The sequence below is a fragment of the Macrotis lagotis genome, chromosome 5 (genome assembly GCF_037893015.1).
Source record: "Macrotis lagotis isolate mMagLag1 chromosome 5, bilby.v1.9.chrom.fasta, whole genome shotgun sequence".
Classification (NCBI taxonomy): Eukaryota; Metazoa; Chordata; class Mammalia; order Peramelemorphia; family Peramelidae; genus Macrotis; species Macrotis lagotis.
Window position 1 is genome coordinate 174247789 of NC_133662.1, and position 13434 is coordinate 174261222.

The following is a 13434-nucleotide window of genomic DNA, read 5'->3' on the forward strand; positions in this document are numbered from 1 at the left end:
GCAGCTTATTTTATAGGACTTCCAAGTTCAAAAGTTAACAGATTTTGAGAAAACAGCCTTTCATGGCCAGAGGAAAAAAAATAATGTATGGTGTTTTGTTTTCATATTAAAATGAAGAAGAAAACAAAGGCGTAATCAGAACCGTAATTGATGGGGAAGTATGCAGACATCCATCTGCTCTGGCTCAGAAAATATCCTGCAGATGTTAGGTCTGATTATGAGTCTTGCCATATTCTTGTTGAATAACTTTAACTGAATCTTAGTCTCCTCCAAGTAAACTGGTTGCCGTAGCATTTACAGAATAGAATTATTTAATTGATCTTAGAGACCTAGAATTTTTATGCAGATGTAAGCTCTCAGCATGAACTGTACTTTATTTGGGGAAAAAATTACTTTAATGTTCAATCTTGGTTTCATTTTCACAGGTTCCCAGCAAACAGGTTTTCTAAATGCTCTCAAGGACAGTCCTGCAAGATATCCTTTCCATTTGAATTCTGCTTTCGTTAATTTTGAAGATGCTAATTTGTTGAGTGTGGATTATGATTCCTTCATTCTCATCGTTTCTTTCTTCCCCATCCTTGGCTTCACTTCCAACAGATATCATGCTCTGAGATTCTCTGTGGCTCAGAAAGACTTCCTTAGCCATTGCAGGTAGTATCCCTTGGAAACATCTTTGGACTGATACTTGACTTTTCTAGTTTTTAAATTATAATTGAGATTCTCATAAGCAGAGTCAAGTATGAAAAACAACAACTCAGATTTGATAAACCATTGCAATTTGAGTAGCAAAAATAAAGTCAAGGGTCTTAGTTCTTACATTTTGATCAAGCAAGCAAACTGTCCACTATAATTACTGCCTTCCCGTTGTGTAAGAGCCAGTGTAAATTCCTTTGCAGGCTGGAAATCAGTTGCATGCAGAATAGTGGTTATAGGCTGGATTCCTCCTGAGGGTAAGAGAGAAAGGTGAGCTGTGCGTCAAGGTAGTATAGTAAAATGAATAAGCATCAGAAGATCTGCATTCTAGTCCTGCCTCTATACCTTACCTTGGACAAGTCACATCCTTTCTGAGCTTCTCCTGAAAGGAGAGGATAATGAGTCAAGCTCAGTCAACTAAATAAGCATTTATTAAACCCCCATTGTGTACCAGACACTGTGTTGAACATTTGAAATACTAAGAACAAAATTAGAGATATGATAGTATCTCTGCTGCCTACCACACATGTTTATAATGAGAATCCAACGAAATAATAGAGGGGGGGATATTTGTAGACCATGAAAATGCTATGTAAATATAGATTATCATCATCTTTATTATTAGTGTGGCATTTTAAGGTAGAATTGACTTTTTTTGCCCATGTAGATAAATGAAGAACCAGTAATTGTACTTTTGCAGTGATTCTCCTTTGTAACATAGACATACATAGATAGACAACATGCCTTGAAGATTCACTGTCATTTGGACCAACATGAGTATTATACTGACCTTCTGAAAACTATTCTGGCAAATCCAACAGACATCTCTCATGTGTTGGGTAAATTAAGGATCTAAGGAAGACAGCTCTAGAGGTATAGTTGTTTTATTTCCTTGAAAGGAAAGAACAAATCCAAACCAGGAAGGGGTAAGCTTTAGAATTTGCATCCAGTCTAGCTCTGTAATTTATTTCTGTCTCTTAGAAATGATTGTCATCTTATAATTGACAATTCTGAAAGAATAAAATATAATTTGTAAATAAAAATATAATTTGTAAACAAGGAGTTCTTGAAGTTAGGAAGACCTGCATTCCAGCCCTTTCTCCAACATTGACTGCATGACCTAGGCAAGTCTTTTAACCTCTCAATATTTTGGGTAACTCTCTAAGAAGATTAATTCCAGAGAATGTACTGACCTCCATTAGTGGAGATAGTGTACTCATTTGGGAGTTCCTTCTTTCAGTGAAATCACAAATGCATTCCCTAACCCTAATATAATGTTAGACATATAGTTATAAATATAAAACTTATATCTAGAACCCACGTAAGGCATTAGAATGAATCTAAAAAGTGGTAAGAGGCCTAAACTATATATTGTCTTTCTTTTCTTGTCCATTTTCCTTTTGTTTTTATGTGGCTCTGTGCTGAAAACTAGGAGGCAATTCAAAGATATGAAAATATGAGAATTGGGAGTTTGGAGAATTTATTCTTAGTTATAGAATTTTCAGAACTGAAAGAACTGTAAAGATCACCTAACTCAGAAGCAGGTTACCTTTTGTATCTAATGGACCCCTTTGACAATATGGTGAAGCCTATCATTCCCTCCCGGAAAGTTTTTGAATGCAAAAAGTAAATTGCAAAAAATTTCAAAGGAATCCAATTTTGCTGAAATATAGTTATCCAAAAAAATTTTTTTAAGTTTAAGGACCCCATGTTCAGAAGGCTTGATCTAGCCCAACCTCCTTGTTTTAAAGATGATGAGACTGAAGGGCAATAAAGTGAAAGGAGTGACCCAAGTTCACATGGCCAGCTTGTGAGGCAGATACCTGGAGTAGTGAGTAGAATACTGAATTTGGACTTGGGCCAGAGTTGAAATCCTGCCTTAACTCATTACTATATGGGTGACATTGGGTAAGTCACTTAATCTGTCTTTGCTTCAATCATCATCTGTAAAATAGAAATGGTTTGAACTTCCATTACCTTTAAGATTCCTTTCAATTCTAAACATATGATCCTAAGAACCAAGGTGTAATTATTTTTTTTAATTTTTATTTATTTAAAGCAATGGCATTAGTGACTTGCCCAAGGTCACACAACTAGGCAATTAGCAAATGTCTGAGACTGGGTTTGAACTTGAGTCCTCCTGACTTCAGGGCTGGTCCTTTATCCACTGAGCCACCTAGCTGCCCCTCAAAGTGTACTTATTACCAATTTGATGCTCTCTTGATCACTCTACCACTTGTGATTTTATGGGACCTATAGAAAGCTAGGATGGCTGGGAGAAAAAAGAGGGTAGCAATAGAAATGTGGAATCCTGGGATAATGTAAAGCTGTATCAGGAGGTAAGAGGACTTCTCCCTTCCTCAAGAAGAAACACCCAGGATTCTATCCAAATCAGTTCTTCAGATATGTGGCAAGAGGAATTATCATTCTTTTCTCAGGTTTTTAATATCCAATCTTCTAAAGGGAGCATAGCTTGAATAATACAATACTGTTCAAACTTGTTTCTCTGCCCCTGGAAAAGAGTGTCCAAATCTTTCATTTACATGATACAAAAATGTATTAGATATGTTGTTTAATAAATTATCTCAAAATTTATCTTAGGACTTTGTACTCATAAGATATTTTCTATAGTCATAAGGGTGGGTGCTTTCAAACTGCTCAGTCTTGGGCACCTGTTTCTTCTCAAGAACTGCACGAGAAGGGTGGGAAGCCTGCTGAGTTCTTCCAATTATAAATATTAATAACAATAAGCTGTTTTCTGCTGGGAGTGGAAAGAATGCTTCCTTGATGAATAAGTACTGACTGAGAACATAGAGTGGTTTGAGCACTCTTGTATTATTAACTCCTACTAGGAGCTAAGCTATGCTGCTCATCCTTCCTCTTGACTCCAGGTTCCCCCAACCCAACACTTCCCTCACCACCACCACCACCCCCAGAGAGATAAAGATTAGCTTATTTTGCTATAGCTGTCTTTCACCTTTCTTGCCTGGAATCTTCCAGTGATTATATAGAATATAGTTTAAACCATTCTGGAAAGACTTGGTAGCAATGACTTGTTAGTCAAGTGTTTGGAAGACTAACAGAAGAATTCTAAGCTGGTTCTTACTTCATGGACCACTAACTTATTGTACAAATTTGGGCAGTAAACTTCAATAGATATTTATTAGCTATTAACTGACTGAGCCAAGCACTCAAAGGCTTTAATGTTTAATGTTTAAATTGGCCATAGACACTTATTAATTACCTAGCTGAGTGACCTTGGGCAAGTCACTTAACCCCATTGCCTTGCAAAAATATAAACAAAAAAACCCCAAATGTTAAATAATAAAAGTTTTCATTGAAAGAATCCCTGCCCTCACTTACAAATCTGCAATCAGGTGTTTACCTGATCTTGCAATGCCTTATTTTTTTTTTAGGGTTTGTTTTTTTTTGCAAGGCAAACGGGGTTAAGTGGCTTGCCCAAGGCCACACAGCTAGGTAATTATTAAGTGTCTGAGACCGGATTTGAACCCAGGTACTCCTGACTCCAGGACCGGTGCTTTACCCACTACACCACCTGGCCGCTCCTGTCTTATTTTTTTTAACAAACAAAAGAAAATTCTCCCTGCCCCACATGAATACTAGCAGAATCAATTACCTTAAAATATAAAAACATTTTAGAAGAAACCTATCCAAAAAGTTTATGGCAGTAATAATTTTAATGACTACCTTTTAAATCTCCTGCCTCTAGCTATGATTGTTTCTTAAGCTTCCAAGACAAAGTTGTCCTATTCTATAGAATTTTTTTAAAAAAAGAGAAGGATGTGAGATAAAGAAGGAAGGGAAAAAAAGAAAGCAAGGAAGGAAAGAGGGGGAGGGAGGAATGAGAAATAAAAGAAATCCCACTAATTTTAGTATGACAGAGAATGGTTTGAGACTTCCACTTTGGCCTCCCTACCACTTTTTCAATGAGTGGTTTAATCAGAGACCTCAGAATATAATTGGATCCAGCAAATTTTGTACTATGACTTGAGCAAGTCCTATGTCATATGTTTGTAATTAGGCAACACATACAATTCAGATCCTGGGTGTTTTTTCCCATAATAGTTACTATTTAAGATATTTGTGGTTCATTCTGAATATAGTTGACAAGGGACATAGCAACGGCTATTTGAAAGCTGCATTTTTCATAATAAATGATGCCCTGTGGCACTATCATCTTGAATCTAATTAGGTTTCTATAAAATGAATATCACCCTATTCCTCATGAAAGAGAATACATGTTTTGCTAGCAGTTCTACAGAGACATGTTTATACATGCTTGTCAGTACTTTGGAATAATATATCAATTAGAAAAATAGTATCCCATTTGGGGGAGAGGTAGGAATAAGGAATAAAGGGAAATGCTCAAAGTTTGTTGTTTAGTCGTTTTTGGTTGGGTCCAAATCTTTGTGACTCCATTTGAGGTTTTCTCGGCAAGGTACTAGAGTGGTTTGCTATTTCTTTCTCCAGCTCATTTACTGATGAGGAGACTGAGGCAAACAGGATCACGCAGATAATAAATGTCTGAAACCAGATTTGAATTCACGAAGATGAGTCTTTCTTATTCCCAAGCACAAGACTATTGACTACACCACCTAGCTGCTACATTAATGGTCACTAATGATCATGGAAGGTAAAGCCTTCAGGGTTGCCCTGGATTTAGATCCTCACCAAAACAGTTTGAAGGGAACTGCCTTTACCTAGATTCAACCAGAGAGATGCTTCAAGAGTTCTGGTAAGGTTTAAGTTACTTCTTGCCCTCTTTTCCCTCATTCCCTCAGTTTAGATTGACCCAGAATATAAAAGATATAGAAATGCTAGAGGTTAAAGCTGGCAGTGTTTCACTTTGTTAAAGTCCTTATTGTGAAGGAAAAAAAAATACTTAAAACCTCACAAAGCCATTATTGACTTTAAAAAAATGATGATTTTGGTTTTTTGTAGACTATCCTTGAGAAAGTATTTCTTTACTTCCTTACCAGTCTAACTCAGCAAGAACTAAAAAGGTGATACTGTAGTAACCAAGAGCACAGGTTTCAGCCATCATGAAAGGCTCATTAAAGAAAAATCCGTTTTCTCCAGTGCTCCATCTACTTATCTGGAAAAGGACAGAGCCAGGAAGATTTTAGGCAGAGAGAGAGACCAGAAAAATGATGCTAGTCATTTCCCATAAGAAGTAAGGTGAAGGGGGCAGCTAGGTGGCAGAGTGGATAAAGCACTGGCCCTGGAGTCAGGAGTACCTGGGTTCAAATCTGACCTCAGACACTTAATAATTACCTAGCTGTGTGGCCTTGGGCAAGCCACTTAACTCCACTTGCCTTGCAAAAACCTAAAAAAAAAAAAAAAAAAAAAAAGTGAGGTGAAGCGATTAGCAAGGTAGTGAAATGAATAATCTGGAGCGCTCTTCTCAAAAGGAAACTTCACACAGTGACTTCATTATTTTGTTTGTAATTTAATTCTAGTAGCAAAGGAGAATCATAGATTTAGATCTGAAAAGGACCTTAGAGGGAGTCCAACCCCTCTTTCTATAGCGGAGGACACTAAGTCCCAGAAAAGTTAAATGATTTGTCCAAGGTAATACATGTATTAAGTGGTAGATTTGTTATTCAAACTCAGATCTTCAAACTCTGAGCTTTCTTTGTATTGCAGCAGACTTCCCCCTCAGTAGCATCAAGATAGCATAGAAATACATAAACAGACTGAAAAGACTAAACAATAACATAATCAACATGAGTAAGCCTTTTGATATGATAATAAAAAATATTTATAAAATTCCTACATAGAGAAAAAATGTATAGAAATGGCCCTACTCTAGTCTGCCCTAGTCACATCACAACTAGAGTTCCAGGTTTTACAGTCCTCCCTTAAATACTTTGATTTTATTCTAAAGATTTTTGTCTTCTTTCTTCCTTTCTCCCTCTGTTCTCCCTTACTCCCTTCCTTCTTTTCTTTCCTCCTTCCTTTCTTCCTCCCTCCCTTCCTCCCTCCCTCCTTTCTTTCTTTTTTCTTTCTTTGTTTCTTTCTATTTAATTCTTGTGTTTCTTCCCAGTATAATATAAACCCCTGTTAGCAGAGACTTTTTTTTAGAGTTGGCTCATAATAGGCATAGTGGTTGTTGAAAGAACAAATGAATGAATATTCATTTTGGGGTGTCACCTATTGGGGAAAACATTGAAAAACTGAAAAGTGATCAAAATGGGAAAGTGCTCCATGAGTACTAATTGAAGAAACTTATTTCATATCCTGAAGAAGTGTTTTGAGGTGGCTTGATAACTGTCATCAAATACTTGAAGGACTGACTTAAGAAAAAGAAATTCAATTCATTCCATCTTGGCACTAACAAGAAAATTAGTTCAACCAGTAGAAGCTGTAGAGAGCCAATTTTAAGTTCAATCTAAAGGAAAAATTTAGCCATCCTAAAGTGAATAGATTACTTCAGGAAGTATTGAGTTCTTAGCTCACTGGAACTAGAGGTCTTTGATCAAGATCAGATTCTGTTGTATTTGTTGTATAGTCTGGTACAAGTTCAAGTTGAACTTTTGGCCTCCAAAGTCCTTTCCAAATTGGAGATCCAGTGATTAGGATCTTCTCTCACATTATCAGATGGAGAATTAAGCTGCTGCATTCACCTCTAGAGAGCTGCTCTTTCTAGCAAGGCATGTGATTCTTCACCCCACCACTGCCCTAACTTTCAGCTGTACTTTTGTCAGCAGCTATATATTGCACATGTGCTCTGCACAGAGCATTCTGAAAGACAGTGGATCAGATGAAAAGTTTGAATGTGACAGAGTCCCTGCCCTCCCTGGAGCTTACAATCTAGTAGATGCTTAAATCACAGAACAAAATATTACTCAATAAATGCATTAAGAAGTTGTAAAACAAAGTGGATATCTGAGGGAGAAGTTCATTACCTGCCAGAGGGATCAAATTGATTATTTTGCAAGTTAGAGGCAATGTGTCATCTGCTAGGGAACCAGCTCCAGAGTCAGGAATCAACAAGTATTTATTCATTAAATCAATCAAGTATTAAGGTCCTATTATGAACCAGGAACTGCACTGATGATTTAAGATAATTATATATTTGAAAAACTGAAATGACCTACCTACACTGGATATTGCATAAATTGCATATTTGGACATTTTCCCCCTTATGTTGGACATATTTTGTAACATATATATATATATATATATATATGTATGTATGTATATGTATATATATGTATGTATATCTGCATGTTGTTCCCTTCTCCCTTCCCTGATAGAGTATACATTTCTTGAAGGGACCTGAAGGTAGGCTGGGGAGAAATATCACTAGTTTGAAATTTCTATTCTAATCAGCTTTAGAATTGATCTAGAGCTGGGCATTAAGAAAATAAATCTCGTCATGGAATTCTAGATGGATTGGAAGGAAAAGAGAGTATATGATATAATAAGAGATGAAGCTAGGGTGTTGATAGTTCAAGTACCAAGGCAAAAATGGATGTGAAAGATACAATATAGGAAAAACTAAACATAATAAGGGATGAAGCTAGGATGTTCATAGTTCAAGTACCAAGGCAAAAATGAATGTGAAAGATACTATATAGGAAGAACTAAACAGGATTTGACAGACTATTGCATGTGTGGATTTGAGATGAGGGAACACCAAAAGTCAAAGTTGATTCAGAGGTTTCAGTGCTAATGGAAAAACTGGTTTCAAAAGGAACATATTTAGTTCAATTTTAGACATGTTTTTGGAGAAAATATAAAAGAACTCACACATATAAGCAATATTAACCTCTGTCCTGGCTTAGCTTTACTAACTTCCTTAAATTTTGTTGAATTTGCAAAGTATATGTGAAAAAAAAGTCATGTTTCCTATAATATGATGTTGTAGGGAATACTTAACCTATGTAGAACCAAGGTAGTGACACCATCTTTACATATTGTGAAAGCATTAAAAGATTAAAATGGTTAAAGGAGAAAGTGGTCAAAAATAGCACTCTGAAGACATGTGATGTATCAACCACATAGCATCATCAAGATGTTAAATTCAGTTGGTCTTTTTTCCCAACTGAGCAAACCTTAGGTTAAGGGAACTCCTGCCGAGAAACAATTTCAGAGGAACACAGCATTATCCTCCAATTAAAAGGATTATAGTCATTTTTAATCACAAATTATTGTTCGATTCTCCCTAAACTAAAAGGGTATTCAATGGTTGGTAAATCAAATACTAATTGATTCCACATTTGTGGTGACTTCTAACAAAAAGATATTTTTATCCTCAATTTTCATTCCTACAGTGGCCAGCTAGTTTGAAAGGCACAGGAGAGCACATTGTGTATCACATTCTAGAACTCTGAATAAGAATGAATTGATTTGAATCCCTAAAAAAAGAGTCATACCCATAAGAAAAGTTCAGAAAAATAGTTTAAAAAGTAAGTCAGTTGGGGTAGCTAGGTGACACAGTAGATAGAGCACTAGCCCTGGAGTCAGGAGAACCTGAGTTCAGATCTGACCTCTGACACTTAATAATTGCCTAGCTGTGTGACCTTGGGCAAGTCACTTAACCCTGTTGCCTTAAATAAATAAAAAAATCAGCCAACAGTCATTTATTAAGTGCTTACCAGGTATCAGATACTGTACTAAGCTCAGATTACAGAGAAAGGCAAAAACACACTCCCTGCCCACAAGGAGCTCACATTCTAATAAGGACGACAGCATGTAACTATGTACATTCAAAATAGATAATGAATGGATGATTGTCATCTCAGAAGGTACCCTCACTAATTTAATCTTCATGATTTCAAATTGCTTTCACATTATCGTATTCTTTTCCTAAGAATAAAACTAGGATGTTCAGTAACCAAGCTCAAGGGACAAGTCTGGTACAGATAATCACTTGGAGGTGAGGTTCTTAGGGTGGGGAATAGAGGAGAAGAAATGGGTCATAGGGAGCTGCTAATCAAAAATGTGAATGTGAGAGAGAGGTAAGTGATGCATAGACCACTATCTTGGAGTCAGGAAGATCTGAGTTCAAATCCAACCTCAAAGGCCTACTAGTTGTGTGACCCTTGGCAAGTCACTTGATACTGATTGCCTCAAAAAAAGGAATGTGAGAGGCAGCATGATGAAGCAAAAGTTTGGATCTAGATAGCAAGAAACCCACATTCTGTTTGTACCTTGATCAGTAATTGGCTATGTGAACTTGGGCAAGTCACTTTAATTTCTAGAGTTCATTGCATTTTTAAAACAGAATGTGGGACTAGATGAGCTCTAAGGTACCTTTTAGTTTTAAAAGTCTGTGCCTTTTTGAAAATAGGGAGAGTAGTTATTATGTCATTCATCTTCAACTGGAATTATGTAAGTATAGGATTAAAGAACCTTCTACATTTCACAACTATGTTGCTCAGGTTCGATAACTCAGGGATCTTCCCAAGACTTAGAGTGCTTCTTTTTTTTCTTTTTTTTTTTTTTTTGCAAGGCAAATGGGGTTAAGTGGCTTGCCCAAGGCCAGCTACGTAATTATTAAGTGTCTGAGGTCGGATTTGAACTCAGGTACTCCTGACTCCAGGACGGGTGCTCTATCCACTGCGCCACCTAGCGGCCCCTTAGGGTACTTCTTTAACTTAACTAATGGGTTTCTGACAAGTCTGTCTCCAGTGGCTCTTGTTATCAAATGAGGTTTCAAAAGACCAGAACCTTGGCTTCTTTTAGAGAAAAGAGCAAATATAAACCTTTGAAAGCGTTCCATAAAGGAATGAGGAGAGCAGCCTTTAAAAGCACAACTAAGTAGCTAATGAAAATGATCCCCAAATGATTTTAATTGGCCTTCCAATCTTTAGAGTCTGTCTCAGACACAGTAGAGTAATGCAAACCCCCAAGGCACAGTGATGGGCACTCAGGTGATGTGTACAAGTCATTTTCATATTCATGCCTAAGTATTTCTATAGAATCTTGTTGATAAGGAAAACACAGCGACAGTTTTCTTGAATCTAAATATTAAATTGCATAATGTGTGATAACAATAGAAGAAAACTGCTGACATTTGCTCTCCCATAAATGTCTTTTCTGTGCATTGATATTGCCTTTGTCTTGCTTTGGCTTTTAAAAAACGACTGAAAGCATATTAAAAAAAATTTAGGAGAAACAAACAAGTCAACAGACAGAAAGGTGTATAAGAACATCTTATGATTCTAGAATTCATGCCAGCACTCATAAAATCTGCATACCATAGCACTGATGTACTTAAAGTCTCCCATCTTGCAGAAGAAAAGAAAGAAGATTGAACCACAGTGGCAGCTCTGGCAGCTTCTCTTTGCCTATTATGGAATTCAGGGAACTCAAAGTGAAGAGCCCCCTCCCCACCCCCCTCCACATACACACCTACCTGCACTTAGCATATCCCTGGTGCATAGTGCTTAGATGATTGATTGATTGATTGATGAGCAACAGTTCTACGATTTATAGTCTTAGAGAGTTACCCTGTACAACTTAAGCAACTTGTACAGAATAATACAATCACCATATGTAAAAGTTAGGACTTGAACCCAGATCCCTAACCCCAAGGTTATTCTCTGTCCATTTTAGATAGAAATACCATAATCAGCCTAGTTGCCCAAACTACAGCTAAGTGATCTCTTGAATACTCAGATGGATTATGTGATAACATCTCTCCAACAATGCAGATTTTGACTTCCATCATATATGCTTCTTATCCATGTTCTCCCAAGCTTTTCCAGAAGCACGTCTTCTAACATACAAGAAATTTTCCTCTGTTTTTCTCTATTTTTCTTTCCTCTAGTAAATAACTCCAGCTGCCCATCTCTTCTCTCAATTCCATATTATGTGGCTTTTGGTATGTAACCAGCCCACCTTGTTTCTGTCATTTTCTTCAACCTAGGTGGTGAGACTATTATAAATCTTCCCAATGAAGTCATTCATTCTGTGATGGGTTGCTCAATGAGGCCACTCAATTGCCTTCAGTTTCCTTTATTTTGAGTAAGGGTTCTGAAGGTTTTAGCCCACCCCCCCACCAGAGGTTTGTGTGTGTGTGTGTGTGTGTGTGTGTGTGTGTGTGTGTGTGTGTGTGAGAAGAGGGCTCTCTACTGGATCCCCATTGTTCAGCCTGTGTTGGTGATGAGGGAGCACACCAGTGAGGCTATTTACTATGATAGCAGGCATTAATCTCAGAGTCCCTTTCAACCCCAGCTCTGGAAAGATGGGCTTCTCCTACTACTCCAATAGTCCTAAGAATCTGGCACTTATGGATAGATAATGCTCCATAGTTGGATCCTTGCCCAGGGGTTGATGAGAATTCTTGTTCCCCTTTTCGCCTTCTTCAAAGCATCAGAGATCTAGGGATCAAGAACTGGAAGAGACCTTATAAGCCACCTAGTCCAACACTTCATTTTAGAGATGAGGAAACCAAGACATAGAGTTTAAAAAGAAAAAAAAACATAGTTTGCTGTCTTCTTTATATTGAAGAGAGCAAAGCAAAATCCATTCCTGTGGATGAGATAACTTTTTAAAATTTTCCTATGACTTAGAAGATAAAATCTGAAATAAAGAAATACGGCTTACTTGACTTTTTAACTCATATGGTGTGATGTCAGCCAAGGTGAAGATTCTTTAATCCTATACTTAAATAGTTACAGATGAAGATGAATGACATAATAACTGCTCTCCCTATTTTTTTTTTTTTTTAGTTTTTGCAAGGCAGTGGGGTTAAGTGGCTTGCCCAAGGCCACACAGCTAGGTAATTATTAAGCGTCTGAGGCTGGATTTGAACTCGGGTACTCCTGACTCCAGGGCCAGTGCTTTATCCACTGTGCCACCTAGCCACCCCTTGCTCTCCCTATTTTCACAAAGGCACAGACTTTTAAAACTAAAAGGTACCTTAGAGCTCATCTAGTCCCACATTCTCTGTTTTAAAAATGAAATGAACTCTAGAAATTAAAGTGACTTGCCCAAGCTCACAGCCAATTACTGATAGAGGCACAAACAGAATGTGGGTTTCTTGCTATCTCAATCCAGGGTGGACCTTATAATTATTTTTCATTAAATATTAGGGTAACTCATAAAAAAAATCAAATCTATACTTGGATTAAAAAAAGGTCTCTTAGGCACCTTAATTCTGAAATCCACTTCTGCCTCCCATTTCTCTCCCACTCAGACACTGAAGCCTGAGATACATTATTCTTTTCCTTCCTGGAATTCATTATTTCCTGCACATTTTAGCCTTTTCTGCTAATTCCACAGCTTTCTTTCATCCTTGGGAGGGGAACAATAGGAGGGGAAAGGAAGAAAAGGGTTAATTAAAGGGGGGGAATAAAAAATATGGTATACCTTGAGTGTTACCTTGAATCCATGTCATTTTGACATAGCTATTAGCTAATAGTGGAATCATTTTGCTATTTATAGAATTCCTTTGAAGCACTTAAGAGATTAGTATAGAAAGTGTCACATTTACTTAACTGCTTTCATACTGTTGATTTCCTATGAGCTGCTAGACCTCAGCCTGCAATTAGAACAGTGCTCCTTTATGAAGATGGTTGTTGAAGGAAGATTTAGTGAGAAACAGGAGACAAAAAAATAGGGAGTGCCCATTCTAAAGGATCTGATTTTTCTTCCTGCTATTTTCCCCATAGAATTTTCCATAATTTTCACATATAAGAAGTAATAATAGCTTTTTTAAGAGGAACAAATTGGTTTATGGTATATTGGATATCTTGCCTTGCAGTA

General features: G+C 37.1%; 1 protein-coding gene across 4 annotated transcripts in view; it reads left to right on the plus strand.

Moving 5' to 3' along the window:
* ZDHHC14 (zDHHC palmitoyltransferase 14) overlaps positions 1-13434 on the plus strand; it is a 354193-nt gene that overhangs the window by 303704 nt on the left and 37055 nt on the right. For all 4 annotated transcript variants that reach the window (XM_074187912.1, XM_074187914.1, XM_074187913.1 and 1 more), the window contains exon 5: positions 426-474. In XM_074187912.1, the coding sequence (XP_074044013.1) occupies positions 426-474 (49 nt within the window). The remainder of the gene's footprint in view (positions 1-425; positions 475-13434) is intronic.